Source organism: Puma concolor, chromosome E4 (assembly GCF_028749965.1).
Source record: "Puma concolor isolate L17-30 chromosome E4, mPumCon1.1.hap2, whole genome shotgun sequence".
NCBI classification, from domain to species: domain Eukaryota; kingdom Metazoa; phylum Chordata; class Mammalia; order Carnivora; family Felidae; genus Puma; species Puma concolor.
The window spans coordinates 42,107,383-42,126,269 of NC_141683.1; the positions used below are offsets into that span (position 1 = coordinate 42,107,383).

Consider the following 18,887-nt stretch of genomic DNA (forward strand, 5'->3'; position numbering starts at 1 on the left):
GCAGCTAAACATTGTTGGGTTTTGAACTCCTGATTTGATGGTTTGGGGATGGAGAGAGATAGTAATATTAAATATGTACATGGGAGAGAAATAATAATTCTCTATTAATACTTAAATATTCACATCAACAATAGATTTGTCTTTATTTTAGAAATATTAAAAATGCGTTGCTTAAATGCCAAGGAAGTATAGTTGTTGTCTTTTTTTTTTAAGTTTATTTATTTATTTTTGAGAGAGAGAGAGTAAGCAGGGGAGAGGCGGAGAGAGGGAGAGAGAGAGAATCTCAAGCAGGCTCCACACTGTCAGTGCAAAGCCCGACTTGGGGCTTGAATTCACGAACCATGAGGTCATGACCTGAGCTGAAATCACAAGTTGGACACTTAACTGACTGTGCCACCCAGGCACACTGGAAGTCTAGTTTTTTAAAAGATTGAAATTATTCTCCTCTAAAAAAGGTGTTTTTCTTTCCTTCTATTATAGTCTTTAAACAACTTTATCGGATACTTGAATTTGAGTTTAGAATAAAGGAACATTCCCTAATTTTGTCCTTACTGCAATAAATCTTAGGAATGAATTTAGGATTTTCATACATTGCTAACAGTTCATATTTTGCAGGGGGTCATATTGGAAGAGCAGAATCTGATCCTAGATTGGATGTTTCGCATAGACATCTTCCACGAAACTCAGAACGTTCGAGAAGTAGAGCTCGGTCTGAGACTAATACAAAGAAATTAGCTCCATCTCTTCCAGATAATAAACAGGAGGACAATACTGCCTTAAATAAGGACTTTTTACCTCTTGAAATTCGTGGAATTCTTGATGACCTACAGCTGGATTCTACAGTTCAGGCTGCCAGGCAAGAAATAGGAGAGTTACAGAATCCGAAGTCATCAGCACCAGTACAAGCTCCTAGGAGTCACAGCCCAGTAAAAAGAAAACCTGACAAAATAACAGCTAATGAAGATCCCCCTGTTATTTCCAAAAAGCGCCACTATGACACAGATGAGGTACGGCAGTACATTGTTAGACAGCAGGAGGAAAGGAAGAGGAAGCAAAATGAAGAGAAGAAGGCTCAAAAGGAGGCCACCGAGCAAAAGAACAAACGATTACAGGAGCTCTATCGGAAACAGAAAGAAGCCTTTACTAAAGTCAAAAATGTGCCTCCTTCTGAGCCATCAGTAACCAGGCGACTGCAGGAAACTTACTCCAAATTGCTACTAGAAAAGACCTTGCTTGAAGAGCCGCCTCACCAACATGTCACACAGGAAACGCAGGTAATAGTAGTGTCAGAAATACAAAGGGAAGTAAGTCATGATTGGAAAAACCTTATTCACCACTTTGTTGCCATCATTTCGAATATTCAGACAGACGCCCAGACGGTATTTAATAATGATGATCTTTTCATGAAACTTATTGTGTGTGAAGAGTGATTTGATAAATATGATTAGAAAGAAGTGCTCAGTTTAGCATTTCCTAGAGTGAGTGTTCCTGATCTCTGTTCAGCTCGTCATTGTTGTTAGTTCCATCCTTGCCTAGTTTTCACTGTGTTACTGAGCATAAAGTTAGATGATGTTCATAAAAGCCTAGTTTTGTGATCTGTGCGGAACCTAGAGAATATCCTATTGTATGTGATGATTTTACGAGTATTGCTCTTGTTTTAAGAATAACATTCAGTACGTGCCATGTACCTACCACAGACTGTGTTAAAGGCTTTATAGGGTAAAGCTTCACTAAATCCTCACAACTCTGAGAAGGTAAGTACTATTACTATTTCTAGACAAAAAAACTGAGGTTTAGGAAGGGTATTATTTCCTTCAAATTACACAGTTAATATTAGGTGCCCTTCTTGGATTTCAGATGCAATTTTGCTGTTAATTGTAATGGCTGCTTTTTAAGACAAACTGAATTTGGATTGGTTTTATTTTAGGAGAAAAAAGCCCTCACATTTCATGAATCTTTGTAAATTGAAGTGAATTAATATTAGTCTTATGTATTCCCTGAATATATCTTTGGGATGGGGGTCAGATGAATTTGCTGTCCTTTTCTCCTAGACCAGACCAGGGTATCAACCTTCTGGAGAATCTGACAAAGAAAACAAAGTCCAGGAACGTCCCCTAAGTGCATCTTCCAGTAGTGACATGTCTCTGTCAGAACCTCCACAGCCTCTTGCAAGGTAAAAAGGGGAGAATGAAGTACGATTAAGATTCTTTCCATGAAATTTAGTATAGTGGCCTAAGCTCAGTGAATTCTGTTGACTGACCTTCCTGTGTGAGCAAGAAGTTTATTTAGAAATTGGTTAGTATCTTCTGGTGGATACTTCAGCATGGTGTACATCTGTACTTGCTGCATACCCGATTCTGTTGTTCACTTTTACCTGTCCTTTAATATCCAACCGAAATGTCAGTTTCTCCCAGGGATCCTGCGATTGGAAGCACTCTTGCTTTCTCTGAACTAAACACGCAATAAACGTTTGCTGGATGAATGAATCACAGTGAAGTTAATATTTTAAAGGATTTGTGGTGAATAATTTTCAAAAGGCACATCTGTGTCCATTACTATTCAGAATTTCTTTAGATGACTCATTCCATTTTATCCATCATCCCTTTCAAAAGTTGTATTTAGGTATGCATATGAACACGTGAACAAGGGCTGGATTGCTGATCAAGGGCTATTTTACTTGTTTACTTAAAATTTTTTTTGTTGCTGTAATACATTGTTTGCAATGAAGTAAAAAAAAAAGTATGCATGGAATTTGAGGGGATTTTGAGTTCATATGGTTTTAAACAATTTAAAGTAACCATTTTGAGAAGAGAAGCGTTTGGAACTCTTCTGTGAGAATGCACAAATAAAGATCAAATCACATCCCAATTTGGGTCAGTATACATGTTTCACCCCATTGCCCCCCCAAAGAATAAAAATGCTGATAAGAATAGCTAACATTTATTGAGTACTTGTTAGTTTCCAGGCACTGATCTACATACTTTGCATATATTAGCTTATTTCTTCTTGTAATTCCTTGAGTTGGGCATTATTGTTATTCCCATTTTACGGAAGAGCTAATTGAGGCCTAGAATTTAATTAATTTTCTCCAAGATCAAAACATAGTGGTGGAGAGGGATTTGAACTTCAGTCTGATTCCAGAAACTCTGTGCTTTTAGCCACTCTACACACTGCCTCCCAATAAGTTTCATATGATTTATTTAAAGTTGTAAATAACCTTTCAAATTTCAAGCATAAATAAACTTTAAAGTTTTTTTTTTTTTTTGAATTTGAATACCTTCAGTAGGTGTACTCTTCAGTTCATCTCAGCCCCATTATTATTGTCAGACATAGTCTTCTGGCTTCATGTCTCCTGTTTTACCTTTCCTGAGTTTCCTTCTAACTCTAAACAAGTTAGCCAGTATTAAAAACAAATCAAACGTAAACAGATCGATTATTGTTAGCTTGCACATGTTCCTTTCCTTTTTTTTTTTTTTTTAAGGTTTATTTATTTTGAGAGAGAGCTAGTGTGCACGAGCAGGGGAGGGGCAGAGAGAGAAGAGAGGCTGTACTGTCAGTGCAGAGCCTGACGTGGGGCTCGATCCCACGAACTGTGAGATTGTGACCTGAGTTGAAGTCAAGAGTTGGATGCCTAACCAGCTGAGCCACCCAGGCACCCCTTTCCTTTTTTTTAATATCAAATTTCTTCACCTTGAGATATGTAATCTTTTGCCTCCACCATCCCTCTACCCATTTCTTAGGTTCACTATTTCTGTTAGTAGTCTCACCATATCTCAGTTACTTTATGCTTGGAAGCATGGCATTACTTTTCCATGCCCTTTTTGCCCCATGTTCTTCATTAGCTACGTGGAAAACTCCAAATTACGTACCTGACCCTGAAGACCTTGAAGATCTAGCTCAAAAGTCACTTCCCTTGGCTAGCAGAGTTTATTGTTTTCTCTCCACACTCTATTGAACTTTTTATGTCTTTATATTAGTACTTATGACATTGTAGTTTAGCCATTTATTAGTGTCTCATCCCTGCTAGATCTTAGAAACTAAAGAGTAAGGATTTAGTCTTAACTGGATTAAGTCTTTCCATTTTTGTCTCCCCTGTGCCTCTATCATCAACATAGTGCCTGGCACATAATTGGCATTGAAATACTTGAATTTAAAGATCTTGGATTTTTACTTAGCAATATCTTTTATGTTTATAACTTCATTTTTTTGGTTGTTCATTTGTTTTTAAAGTTTATTCATTTTTTTTTTTTCAAAGTTTATTTATTTTTGGGACAGAGAGAGACAGAGCATGAACGGGGGAGGGGCAGAGAGAGAGGGAGACACAGAATCGGAAACAGGCTCCAGGCTCTGAGCCATCAGCCCAGAGCCTGACGCGGGGCTCGAACTCACGGACCGCGAGATCGTGACCTGGTTGAAGTCGGACGCTTAACCGACTGCGCCACCCAGGCGCCCCTAAAGTTTATTCATTTATATTGAGAGAGAGACTGACAGAGAGAGGGAGGGAGGGAATCCCAAGCAGGCTCCTCCCTATCAGTACAGATCCCAATGTGGGGCTCAAACTCATGAACTGTGAGATCATAACCTGAGCTGAAATCAAGAGTCAGATGCTTAACTGACTGAGCCACCCAGGTGCCCCTATAACCTCCTTTGTATTCACATTACTGCCAGCTTAGTTTGAGGCCTAATAACCAACCGCACACTTCATATTTTGTGGCATAGAATCTATGCATGAGTCTTCCTTCATTCCCTTTTTATAGCAGCCCTTTAACACCAAAGATTGCTATTATACAACCTCTAACTAAACCTTGCGTGACATGCTTTCCATGCTTTTCAGTTCTCTTTTCACTCTGCTTCCCCTCCTCCAGGTAATTCTTTTGTATTTATTTTGTAAGGCTTCCCATTTCTCCATACTAGTTTGGTTGCAGCCTGTCCAGATAACTTTGAATCATAATTTGATTTGTTGGGTTAGCCATGCATCCTAGCTTTCTGTCACCTGTGAATTTTATAAGAATATCTTTATGTCATCATCTAAAAATAATGGACAAGACCAAGGACAAAACTTCAAGTTATTTTTTTATAAGCATCTTCTTAATAGTTCACATTGAGCTTTAATTGTTTTTTATAATATCTCTAAATATACAGAATGTCCATGGTCTGGAAATGTAGGTGAATTATATAATGTCATCTAGGACATCTTTGTTTGGTTTCTCTATTTTATGGACAACCTTCTCTGTATTGTATATTCATAATGGGTATTCATAGTTTTGCATTGGTATTCATGGTTTGATGTTCATTAATTTTTTTTTTTTTTTAGAATGAAATTATAAGGGTGCCTGGCTGGCTCAGTTGGTGGAGAGTGTGACTCTTGATCTTGGGGTCATGAGTTCTAGCCCTATGATGTAGAGATTGCTTAAAAATAAAATCTTGAAAAAAAAAGACATCGTAATAATCTCCTTATTTCTTCAGTATGTACAATGTTAAACGTAAACATTTATTAAATATTTGTTGATTAGAATAATGACTCATGCCTATGTTAGTAGTTAGCAACCTTAAGCATTTCTCTTTTATATAACATTATTTTTACATTTTTTTTTTTTTTAATGTTTATTTATTTTTGAGAGAGACAAAGACAGAATGTGAGTGGGTTAGGGGCAGAGAGAGACACACACACACAGAGTCCCAAGCAGGCTCCAGGCTCTGAGCTGTCAGAACAGAGCCCGACGCGGGGCTCGAACTCACGAGCCGTGAGATCATGACCTGAGCCGGGACGCTCAACTGACTGAGCCACCCAGGCGCCCCATATATAACATTATTTTTAAAGGAAGGGGTAGAGCCAATGTTGTAAAGAATTTTGTTCACAGAGTTTTAAAGGTTATAAAGCCTTCTCTTTAATTAATAGTTTAAGAAATATGTCTTAGTTGAAGAAAGCAGTTTGCATGATGACATTCCATTTTTATGAAAATAACAATGCCAGAACACAACACACACATAGAAAAATGTTTGGAAAAGATATAATTCTAAATGAAATATTAATAGTGCCTATTTCTCATTGTTTAGCTATGAGAGATCGCTGTCTTTTTTATCCTCTTTGCCTGTCCTTTTTTTTTTGGTGGTGAGTATGTGTTACTCTTACGAGAAAAAAAAAAGAAGTTAAAAAAACTGGTGGCTTAGTCATGAGTTACTGTCTTAACTAACATACTGTGACTTTCATTTCTAGAAAGGACCTGATGGAACCTACTTGGATGCAGCCTGACAGATTGAGCCCACGAGTCCACAATTCTCAACCACAGCCTCTTGCTGGAACAGCTGGAAATTTACTCTCCCATCTCTTGAGTCTAGAGCATGTAGGAATTTTGAATAAGGATTTTGAATCTATTTTACCACCCAGGAAGAATCATAATATGGCCTCAGGGCCATTAACTTTTACACCTCAACCATATCTGACCTCACCAGCTGCTCATCCAGATGCCTTGTTAAAACCTAGTGCCAGCCAGTATAAAAGTAAACTGGATCGTATTGAAGCCTTGAAAGCAACAGCTGCTTCTCTGTCCAGCAGGATTGAAAGTGAAGCCAAGAAATTAGCTGGGGCTAACATTAACTATGGGTCAGTATGGAGCACTGAGTATGATGTACAGCGAACACCCCAAGAGGATGGATCTTGGACGAAGGCTCCAAGTCCACCTATGAAAGAGGATACTGAAGATGTTTTCTCTGCCCGAATTCAAAAGATGATGGGAACCTGTGTATCTCATGCAACTTTTGATGACGATCTTCCTGGTGTAGGCAACCTTAGTGAATTTAAAAAGCTTCCTGAGATGATAAGACCTCACAGCGCCATATCAAGGTTTAGAATGCGATCCCCCGGTCCCAAACCAGAAGGGCTGCTGGCACAATTGTGTAAGAGGCAGACTGACTCTTCTAGCTCTGATATGCAAGCTTGTTCTCAAGATAAAGCCAAATTGTCTCTTGGCTCCAGCACAGATTCAGTCAGTGAAGGGCCTCTTCTTAGTGAAGGGAGTCTCTCTGAAGAAGAGGGAGGCCATGATGGACAGCCCCCATTGAAGGTAGCAGAAATCTTAAAGGAAAAGGAATTTTGTGCTGGTGAAAGAAATGGTTATGAACCCATCAAAGAATTTCAGAAGGAAGCTGAAAAATTCTTGCCACTTTTTGGGCACATAGGTGGTACACAAAGCAAAGGACCATGGGAAGAATTGGCAAAGGGAAGTCCACATAGTGTCATTAATATTTTTACAAAATCCTATCAGTTGTATGGAAAAGGTGAGAAAAATAACTAAGCCTTGTGCTATTTGTATGTTAAGATAAATCATTTAATAATTCTGTACAAGATAATACTTAAGTACAAATTTTCATTATTCATTATGAGGATAGTGGGGACTTATTGTCTAAATTAGTCTAAGTTAATCTAAATTATCTGCAAGCTTCCACTAGAGTATTACAATTTAATCTTTAAAATTTCATTTTTTAGTTGTTACTGTCATGAACCATAGTTGATAGGTAGTTGTAGAAATTTTGGTCTACTTCATAGGTGGTGTTTAGGATAGGTATGTATATATAATATACACTAGGTTTTCTGTGACCATGGGTATGTATTTAGATAGAAAATAACTGTATTTCCTAATATAGTGATTGGTGAGTCATTGGGAATATAGTGGTCAAGAACTGACGGGCAACTGTAGTAACATTTCTAATATGGAAACTACTACTGCTTGTTAAACCTAATTTTAAAAATATTCAGACTTGGAACAGTAATGTAGCTATATATTGGGGTTGTGAAACAATTAACTTCTAAAGTTTCTTTCTTCTCCCTGATAGACTCAATCCTTCAAATCCCTTTCTCTGTTCTTCTACTGTAGGTGGATGCTACTCATTTTATGCTAACATAACCTTAGAGTTTCCAGTTCAGAGAATGAGGCTGAGCCTTAAGTCAGCTATTGATATCTGTGGGTTTTTTATTTCTATTCTACACAGTGAGCAACTTATTTGATAAGTGAATTGATTTCATGTGTTCATTTAGGTTTAACTGGGTATTGCAGTGCATTTTTCTAGAATTCGTATTTAGCTACTTTGTTTTGATCTTGTGCAGACCTATTACATGCTGTTGGTCTCTTTTGTTTAACACTTATTTCTGTATTAACACTATTTCTATATGGGGTATTTTTAAAGTATTTTTGATGAAAGCAAAATGCTTTTTATTTTTTAATTTTTAAAAAATTTATTTATGTATTTATTGGGGGGGGTGGGGCAGAGTGTGAGTTGGGGAGGGACAGAGAGAGAGGGAGACACAGAATCTGAAGCAGGCTCTAGGCTCTGAGTTATCAGCACAGAGCCCGACACGGGGCTCGAACCCACGAACTGTGAGATCATGACCTGAGTTGAAGTCAGATGCTCAAGCGACTGAGCCCCCCACGTACCCCTCAAAATGCTTTTTAAACAATACCCGCATTTTTTTGTAAGAAAATTGTGTTTTTTCTTAAATCCTTTTAGATTTTCATTAAGATTTTATAGTTAAACTGAAATACTTAGAGTTGAAATGATATCTTACTTAGGATTTGCTTCCAAATAGTCTGGGGAAGGGAGTGAGAAATGAAGGGAATAGGAAGTAATTCTTGAAGCTGCGTGATGGATTCCTTGGTTTCATTATGCTATTTTCTCTACTCGTATGTTGGCAAATTTCATTAATAAAATGTTTAAAATGTATTGTTAGATATAAAGATAAATTGAAAAGAAGCACTAATAAAAGCAAACTAAAACGTTCCCTAAATCCATATTGTTAATCCCCATCTTGTGGAATGCTTTGCTCGTAGTTGTTTTGTTTTTGTTTTAAAGCATATTTCAACTACTACTTTTGGCAGGGTTTGAAGACAGGTTGGAAAGAGGAACCTCAGCCTCGCGGCCTTTAAATGCCGTCACGACCCCTGTGAGCAGTGTTTCATATGAAGATGACTTTGTCTCCTCTCCAGGGAGTGGGACTTTGACAGAAAGAAAATCAGCTCTTGAACCTAAGTAAGAAAATGTTGACATATGGACTAAAATCCAAAGAGTGAGAAAACTTTACAAATGAGAACTGTGGTGTGACTCTTACTTTCCTTTGTTTGAAGACACAGTGTAGAGGCTGCATAGCATAGTACTTATTAAGAGCATGGGCTCTGGATCCAGACTGTCTGGGTTGAAATCCTGGCTCTCCTGATATTAGTTGTTTGTCTTCAGGCATACTGTTTAACCCTCTCTGCTTCGGTTTCCTTCTCTGTAAAATAGGGAAAATAAATCGTTCCTTCCTCATAGCATGTTATGAATATTCAGTGAAATAAAAAGTACTTAGAACACAGCCTGGCACATAGTAAGCAGAATGTAAGTTGTTAAATCAATCTGCGAACCCCTGGTAGAGGAGGATGTTGGGAAACTGTCCCATGGTGTACTAATGTAAGGGGATTAAGAAATGGTTTTCTGTGATAGAATTGAGGATGACCCGTTAGATCCTTGACTCCATGATCCCAAGTAAATCAGTATTTATTTTTTCCTAATTGGGAGAACGTCTAAACTCTTGCAAGCCTTTGAAAAATTATATTAATCATATTAATATAGTATTAATTATTAACCAATTAATTAAATCAATTCTTAATTGATACAATAGATACTACAGTATATACTATATTATAATATAGTATAAAACTATACTATAAAGTTATAATGTTAATATTTATTAGACACAATGTACAAGGCACTGAGAGGACTGAGGGGACTTTGCTTGTATTAACTCATTCTTACAATAGCCTGATGTCGTAAGTATTATTGCTACTATTCCTGCTATAGAGAGAAAACTGAAGCATCCAGGTTATGTTACTTGTACACAGTCCTATAGTGAGTGAATCAGACTTTGCCAGGGAGAATTTCCTTCCTAAATCTTGCTACCATGTAAAGTAGTCTGTAATTACTCACATTCAATACCATTTTCTTCACAAATTACATATTGTAATCCACATAAAATTATTGGATGATGTTTTGAAAATTAGTTCTATCTGGTTAGACTAATGAAAATAAGTATTATTAAAATTTTTTTTTTTTTTTAATTTTTTTTTTTCAACGTTTATTTATTTTTGGGACAGAGAGAGACAGAGCATGAATGGGGGAGGGGCAGAGAGAGAGGGAGACACAGAATCGGAAACAGGCTCCAGGCTCTGAGCCATCAGCCCAGAGCCTGACGCGGGGCTCGAACTCACGGACCGCGAGATCGTGACCTGGCTGAAGTCGGACGCTTAACCGACTGCGCCACCCAGGCGCCCCAGTATTATTAAAATTAAAGTGGGCAAAGTCTAGTTTTAAATTTTGAACTCTAAAGAAAAGATTAAATTACTTTTAAAGTTTATTTACTTAGAGAAAGAGAGCACATGCGAGTGGGGGAAGGACAAAGAGAGGGAGAGAGAATCCCACGCAGGCTCCATGCTGTCAGTGGGGAACCCAGTGCGAGACTCGATCCCACAAACCATGAGATCATGACCTAAGCCAAAACGAAGAGTTGGACGCTCAACTGACTGAGCCAGCTAGGCACCCCTGTATTTTTACTTTTAAGTGTCTGAATTATCCATTTTTATTGGTTTCACTTCAGTAGATAACTCCCTTAGATTTTTTTCAGTAATAAGTTAAGCCACAGGGAACAATCTAAACTTATGGTAGTAAGAAGCCAAAACAGGAAAGTGGAAGGTTATCTTTGATTATGGTTATATTCTCCTTGTGATTAATAGATTTTAAAATATCTACAGTTTTAGTGGTTTTAGGGTTTTTTAGTCATTCTTTAACCACTATCGCTTGTTCTTTGGCAGTATCGCAGCTGGCAGTGTGGGCCTTCAAGAGGACCATTGTAGCAGAAAATCTGCCTATGACCTGTCCTCTGTGGACATTACCTCCCAGCGCTCGTCAGGGGCCCAGTCTGCTGCATCATCTCGCTCATCTGCGTCTTCTAAAGGGAAGAAAGGAAAAAAAGAATGTAAGTGGAATTCTACATGGTAATGTTTTCTCTTACCAGTCATTTTGTGGTAGCGATCTAAAGGTATAATTTAATTCCATAAGAAGTTAGATGCATTTCTTTGTGATAAAACATAATTAGTTTTCATATTTTTTTGTCATTACAACAATGCCTTTTGATATATAACATTATAAATCCTTTGTTTAATACAAAAGGAATACATTTGCAATGATAAAAAATCAAGGATTATAGATGGATGAATAGTTGTAAAAGAAGTTAAGATTTTTAGTAAGATTCCTTCCAGACAATTTGTAGGCATATGTAAATAGGAGATGTTACATATATGGGATCACATTTTTTTTACATGCTGTTTTGTTCTGTCAGTGGGTTACAGATACCTTTCTCTGTCAGTTAATATGGATCACCCTTTGTAATGATTATCTAATGTTTTATTGTTTTAATATGTTGTAATTTATTTAGCAGATTCCCTGTTCCTGGACATTTAGGTTATTCTCTATTTCTTTTTTCCATTATGAACACTGCTGCATTGAATATCCTTATAAATGTATTTTTATGCATTAATCTGGTTCTTTCCCGTAAGGTAAAATCCTAGAAGTGAGGTAATGGGGCAAGAAGTATGTCATGTTTAGAACTTGGATATATTTTGTGGCGCCTGGGTGGCTCAGTTGGTTTAGTGTCCAACTCTTGGTCTCTGTTCAGGTCATGATCTCAGAGTTTCTGAGTTTGAGCCCTGCATCAGGCTTTTGCACTGACATTGCAGAGCCTGCTTGAGATTCTGTCTCTCCCTCTCTCTGCCCTTCGCTTGCTTTTGCACTCTCTCTCTCTCTTTCTCTCTCTCTCTGTCTCTCCAAAAATAAATAAACTTAAAAAAAAAAAGGAATTTGGATACATTTTGCCAAATAGCCCTTCAGAAAGTTAATGCCACTTTATACCCCTAATGTGAGAGCGCTAGGAGAAATTATTTCTTAATCATTAACCTAGCATAACTCTCTTATAGATTGTTCTGAAAGTTTTTGGTGGGAACATTAGACATCATTTTACCAACACTTGCCAGTGTCTGTCTTTTCTTATGAAATACTGATGCAGTCGGATAGGCTGCTTCAGAAGTGTTCTGATATAAAAGAGCTCCATGGTTCCATAAATTTGGGAATGCTTTTAGAGTGAAGTAAGCTTCTTTCCTACAGGATTTATCAACACATTTAATGTGCTAACATGCGCTATTTATTTTAGGATGAGGCTTGAGGCAGCAGTATGAAGTATTTTCCAAATTTATTTGTTCACAGAATCGTTTCTTCCGTCAACATGTTAGGTCATTTGGATTCAGCTGGACACATTTTGGGATGTGCTGAACTTGCTCAGTTCTTTTATTTTGCAATTGTTTTGTTTTGTTTTTGTTTTTATTTGAGAGAGAACATGCATGTGCATGCTTGTGCGGGAGAGGGGCGGAAGGAGACGGAGAGAGAAAGTATCTTGAGTAGGCTCTATGCCCAGCACAGAGCCTGACACCACAGAGCCCGATGTGGGGCTTGATTTCATGACCATGAGATCAAGACCTGAGCCAAAATTAAGAGTTGGACAAATAACTGACTGAGCCACACAGGCGCTCCTGCTTTCTTAGTGTCTCACCTAAGGTTACTAGCTAGTTGTTGGTAAAGCCTGGATAATGACTTCTCACTCCCAAATCCACCTTACCTTCTACTATAATGTACTATACAACTTAAAATGATCTAAAATATAATTAGATGAAATATAGGTAGTGTTTTGTGGAATTCATTTACCCCGATCCCCTTACAATGCCTTTAAAAAAAAGCAAACCCTATATAATGTACTTTATACTGCATCATGTAAAACTTAGTTTCTCCTGAATACCCAAGTTCTAAAATCAGTGTAATTTTTGTTGTATATGCTCCATCTAGTGGTGAAAAAGAGTGTCTGCCTGCTCATACAAAAATAATCTCAATAATGGTTGAAAGTCCTCGGTAGATTAAAGTGATAATCATAAGAAAATATTTTTATCTTAATTTAACTTTAAAATATATAAATATACTCTCATTTGGCAATCTTTTAAAGTAGGGACAAATATTTTCTGTGTATATGGGCTGGAGTTTAGATCTTTCTTGCAAAGACTGTTGTATACAGTTTCTAGTTGGTTGAAATCAAGAGCAATTTTTAAATCGTGTGGTTTTTTCAAAGAATAAAGAATTAAATTAATGAATAAAGATTAATGAATGAATTAAATTATAATTAAATTTATAAATTTAAATGAAAAGAGAAATTCATTTTTATTATGGAAAAATTAGAGATACCCAGTATAGCAGCTTGCTTTTAGCCTAGGGATCATAAATAGGTTTTAGATTATAGAGTCCATTCTGATTGATAATTCCTTAGATCATTTGTGTGTTTTTAGCCCCCCCCTTGTGATAATGTGATCAGCATATCTAATTCATGGTACACATCTTTACATAGCATCCTAGAATGAATTACCACAAATGAGGTGAAATTTTGGAGTCAAATGGGAACAAAAATTATTTTTATGCATTTTTAAGTTGTCCTCCAGAAAGGATGTATCAGTTTGCACTCCCATGAAAACAATGAGTATCTTTTTCTGTATGTACTGAATAATACTTGGGGCTTATAAATATTTGCTAATCTAATAATGAAGAAATGGCATCTTATTTGAGGTGGTTTGCATTTCTTTGATTGCTTGTTGGGCTTAATGCTTTTCATATGCTATGGTTGTTTTCACTTTTTATTTGTTTATTTATGTATTTATGTAATTAATTAATTAATTAATTAATGTTTATTTTTGAGAGAGAGAGAGAGAGAGACAGAGCACAAGCAGGGTAGGGGCAGAGAGAGAGGGAGACCCAGAATCTGAAGAAAGCTCCAGGCTCTGAGCTGTCAACACAGGGCCTGATGTGGGGCTCAAACTCATGAAGCTTGAGATCATGACCAGAGCCGAAGTCAAGACACTTAACCAGCTGAACCACCCGGGTGCCCCTCATTTTTCCCCTTATTCCCCCCCACCCTTTCTTTAATGTTTATTTATTTTTCAGAGAAAGAGAGTGCAGCAGGGGAAGGGGGAGAGAGAGAGAGAGACAGAATCCGAAGAAGCAGGCTCTAGGCTCTGAGCTGTCAGCACAGGGCCTGATGCAGGGCTCAAACTCATGAACTGTGAGATCATGACCGGAGCCAAAGTCAGATGGTTAACCGACTGAGCCACCCAGGCGCCCCATTTCCCTGCTTTTTTAAATGTAACAAATACTTCTCCATGTTGCTGTTGATACACACATCACATGCACTGGACTTAAAGTCATGAGGCCTGTGTTTATGTCCTATTTCTGGTCTTTGATCATGTATCCTCCGGCAAGTTATTTAGCTTCACAGATTTCTAGTTACCTCGTTAGTAAGTTGAGCAGATGGTATTCAGTTCATAACATGTTTACAAGAGCGATAAAGTAACATATGGGGAATGCATTTTAAATTACAAAGTGTTATTTAAATGTTCAAGTTACTATTATCTATGTAATTTAGACAACTCTGCAGTTGTTGGAGGTTTAGGTTGAAATTTAAAAAATTTTAAAGTTGTACATTGAATATCATGCATAATTTGTGTTTATTTCAATAATCTATTTAAGATACTCCTAGAAGTAAGATTATTCTGAGTTAGAAAATAAGACCGGTTTTATGAATCTGGTCTGTGGTTCTTGTCGTAAATTCTTCAAAATGGTTGTGTAGTTCAGTGGCATTTGATACCATTTTTCTCCCACTCCTGGGTTTTATCCTTGAAAAACTTCTTCTTGGTTACTTTTTCATAGAGATAGGGTAGTACTTCATTCTTGCTTAATACGCTTGTCTTTTTTTGCCATTTGGTTTAAGAACAATTTATTTTTTAACAGCAAGTGGAGGATATTAATGGAAGAAACTTCAGTCTCCTTAAATGGAAGCAGAAGGATGGACTACTTTATTTTATATGTGAAAAATAACTTTTATTTTTTTATTTTTATTATTTTTTTATTTTTTTAACGTTTTTTATTTATTTTTGAGACAGAGAGAGACAGAACATGAACGGGGGAGGGGCAGAGAGAGAGGGAGACACAGAATTGGAAGCAGGCTCCGGAAGCAGGCTCCGGGCTCTGAGCCATCAGCCCAGAGCCCGACGCGGGGCTCGAACTCACGGACCGCGAGATCGTGACCTGAGCCGAAGTCGGCCGCCCAACCGACTGAGCCACCCAGGCGCCCCGAGAAATAACTTTTAAAAATAAGCCACTTTTTAAATACTCTGACCTGTACATTTTATTACTTTGTTGAAATCGAGGTATCAGTTACTTCTCAGGAGCTTCTAACATTGGGAATCAGCTTTATAAGAAATTTGCTTTACAGGGCTGGATTCACTCACTGGAAATGTTCAGAACTCACTTCTTGATGAGGAGAAAGTACACTCCGGCTCAGAACGTGGCTCTCATCAAGGAAAGAAATCTGGGACCAGTAGCAAAGTTTCTGTTAAAGACTTTGAGCAGACTCTTGACACTGATAGCGTTTTAGAGGATCTTTCTGGGCATTCTGTGAGGTAAAGTAATATGTATTTTATCCTGTAATTCATATTTAATTAAAGTTACAATATCTTTGATGTTCAGAGAATCCATTCAATAAATTGCTGTATTTTCTGAATAGCCTTTGTGGTTTGGTTCATAGTTTGAGTCTTTATATTTTAATATATGGTCATCTCTCACCTAAACTATTATAGCCTCTCTTGGGAGTATTCTTCCTGTAGCACAATCCACCTTTCTATTCTAAATGCCATTGCCACAGTTGTTATGTTGACTCATCCTTTGACCAAGCAATTGCCCTCCTTAGGGTACTCTGCGAGCTCACAGCTACTCTGCAGATGAACTCCCAAGAACTTAACTTTACTTGAAGTGTTTCACTAGGCTGTCACAAACTATCTCATTCCCTTGGTCCATACAATTTTCTCATCTGTGTTCTTCCACTCTTTTAACACAACTACTTAGCATCCTTTTGTCTCATTGTTTATTTCTTCCTCAAACTTTTCTCTCCTGTTCAACTTACTTGATAACTCAAGCAGATTTTGACATCTCACTCTTCTATTGATTACAGGGCTTACATACTCTTTTTTTCTTCTTTTTAATATTCTATAGTATACATTTAACCTGTTGCTTACAAATGACCTTCAGTTATTTCTTCATGTACAGTTTCTATTCCTTTGCCCACATGGCTTTTCTTTTCTTTTTTTAATTTTTTTTCGAGAGAAAGAGTGGAAACGTGGACATGTGTGAGCAGGGGAAGGGCAGAGGGAGAGGGAATCTTTTTTTTTTTTTTTTTTTTACTCTTAAAAAAAATTTTTTTTTTAACGTTTCTTAAGAGACAGAACAGAGTATGGGCAGGGGAGGAGCAGAGAGAGGGGGGGGACACAGAATCCGAAGCAGGCTCCAGGCTCTGAGCTATCAGCACAGAACCCAATGTGGGGCTCGAACCCACAAACCGTGAGATCATGACCTGAGCCGAAGTCAGATGCTTAACTGACTGAGCCACCCAGGCGCCCCAAGAATGTGGAATCTGAAACAGACTCCACACTCAGCGTGGAGCCTGGCACTGGGCTCAATCTCACAACTCTGAGATCATGACCTGAGCTGAAATCAAGAATCCACACTCAACCAACTGAGCCACCCAGGTGCCCCTGTTCACATGGCTTTCTTATCTATTGCACTGATTTTGTCCTTCTGGAAATTTAAACTAACTGTATGCTTTTTCTAGTACAGTAGTGCAGTGTCACATACAGATAATCATTTTTAATGCTTTCGTGCTGCATATCTTATATTGTTAATACCATCATTGCTGTATTTAAAATAGAATTTTAATTTCTTTTTCATTGATTTTGGAATTCAGAAAACTACCTTTCTTTAGAGATATTCTGATGATTTATTTACCAAAATCTGTAAAGTTAAACATTTCTGAAACAGAATCCATAGCCAAATAAGTTTGATAAATGGTCCATACCATAGACTAGAACTCTTCTCCCCATGGAGATTCACAGTGGATAAAATGATTTGAAGCTTTGATGAAGAGTCCAGATTTTTAAAAAATGTTTATTTATTTTTGAGAGAGATAATGGGAGCAGGAGAGGTGCAGAGAGAGAGGGGGACAGAGGATCTGAAGTGGGCTCTGTGCTGACAGCAGAGAGCCTTATGCGGGGCTCTAACTCAGGAACCGTGAGATTACGACCTGAGCCAAAGTCAGACGCTCAACCAACTGAGTCACCCAGGCACCCCAGAAGTGTCAGATTTTTAAAAAATTATTTCACCCATTTTTTTCTTAGCTCATTTGGCTTAGTCACTCTCTGTCCCCAGCTCTTTAGCTTTCTGTTCTTTTTATTTGGGGAAACTTGTTAGTATCGCTGGAACCATAGTTTTGGAAATACTAGTCTAGGTAAATCTTCTGGGCAGAGCAATAAAAATTCAGCTTATAAAACTGTAAGGTGAGGTTCAGGCAGAGTACTTGGTTTTGATATTGTGTTGTAATTCGTTCTTGGAAATCTATTAGACAGAAGTAATAAAATTCTTTTTATGTTCCATAAATGAAGTTGTCAGACTATTAGAAATAGTATTTCTATAAACCATGAATAGTAAATTAAAGGTCACGGTAAACAAGCGAGTGCCTCTTAAGACTACTTTAATTCAAATATTTATATGCTGGGTGTAGGAGAAATGTCTACCTTTGAAAACTATCTCCTGGTTTTATTAAAGCTAAAAGTAAACTTGTTTTACTGTGTTAGAAATATGTTAACTGGGCTAACATGCTTTATGGAGTACCTTAAGTAATTTATTCAATAAATAAATGTTTAGTGCTTGACAACATCTTCTTGTTATGAGAAATAGTAACTTTAATATGAGCCAGATTTCTCAGAGAGGGACTAGACCTGTGCCTTCTGTTGAAATAAATACCTTAAGAGTTATTCCAGTCAGACTGCTTCTGAGGGATTACTTCATATTAGAAAGTTCAGGAAAGAACCGTAGCATTAAAAGGCGGATGGAAACAAATGAATGTATATAAAGTACTTAAATATGGTTAATATGAAAGTAACTTTTTGCTGTGGCTCTGGGTTAAGACAGATAACAAAAGAGAAGTTTTGTCATTTGATTTTTAATACAAAATTATACTTTATTCTCTTTCAGAGATATTTTAAGACATTTTTTATAAGATAGGCTTGACTGACTTTACCTTTTATAAATAGCTATAATTTTATTGCTGTACAAGGTCTAAGTATATTAGAAGGTTTTGCCTCCACTATAATAAGTGATTTATTATATATGTACATTGTAGAAGAAAGAGTTTAGTGCCAATTTAATTGAGACTCCTTTTCTATTTTATTATTTTGGGCAGGGTTTGTGCCTTGCTCATTCACCACTGCAGATCTGGCAGTTAGAGACCTACTCCTAGTCATTCACTCAACATGGCGACTGTGTTCAATGATTGAAAGCCTGAATCACAGCCTTTAAAAGCTAGCGTTTAAATACAGAATGTAATGCGTGCTGTTCTTATGAAATGTTTAGCTGGTTCTTGAAGTAGTTTTCCTTTCTCTAACATCTCTATAAAACAAAACTTCTAGTGTCTCGTCAGACAAGGGAAGATCTCAGAAAACTCCAACTTCTCCCCTATCTCCAAGTTCCCAGAAATTGTTGCAGTTTGACCTTCCAGGAACTTCACTGGAAAGATCTAAATCCTCGGTAATAATGCCTCCATCTGTGACAGGATTTAAGCCTAATGCACCTTTTACTGACATGAACCCTCCTGCCAGCAGAACGCCCTCAGAGATGGCCTCGGCACCAGGCAAGTAGATCCATGTAGTTGTAATTTCAAGTACTAT

General features: G+C 37.3%; 1 protein-coding gene across 4 annotated transcripts in view; it reads left to right on the forward strand.

Moving 5' to 3' along the window:
* The window catches only part of CEP350 (centrosomal protein 350), a 157,322-nt gene that overhangs the window by 47,848 nt on the left and 90,587 nt on the right, over positions 1-18,887 (forward strand). For all 4 annotated transcript variants that reach the window (XM_086693113.1, XM_086693116.1, XM_086693114.1 and 1 more), the window contains exons 10-16: positions 616-1,274; positions 2,052-2,173; positions 6,218-7,278; positions 8,874-9,024; positions 10,839-11,002; positions 15,386-15,572; positions 18,630-18,850. In XM_086693113.1, coding sequence (XP_086549239.1) covers positions 616-1,274; positions 2,052-2,173; positions 6,218-7,278; positions 8,874-9,024; positions 10,839-11,002; positions 15,386-15,572; positions 18,630-18,850 — 2,565 coding nt within the window. The remainder of the gene's footprint in view (positions 1-615; positions 1,275-2,051; positions 2,174-6,217; positions 7,279-8,873; positions 9,025-10,838; positions 11,003-15,385; positions 15,573-18,629; positions 18,851-18,887) is intronic.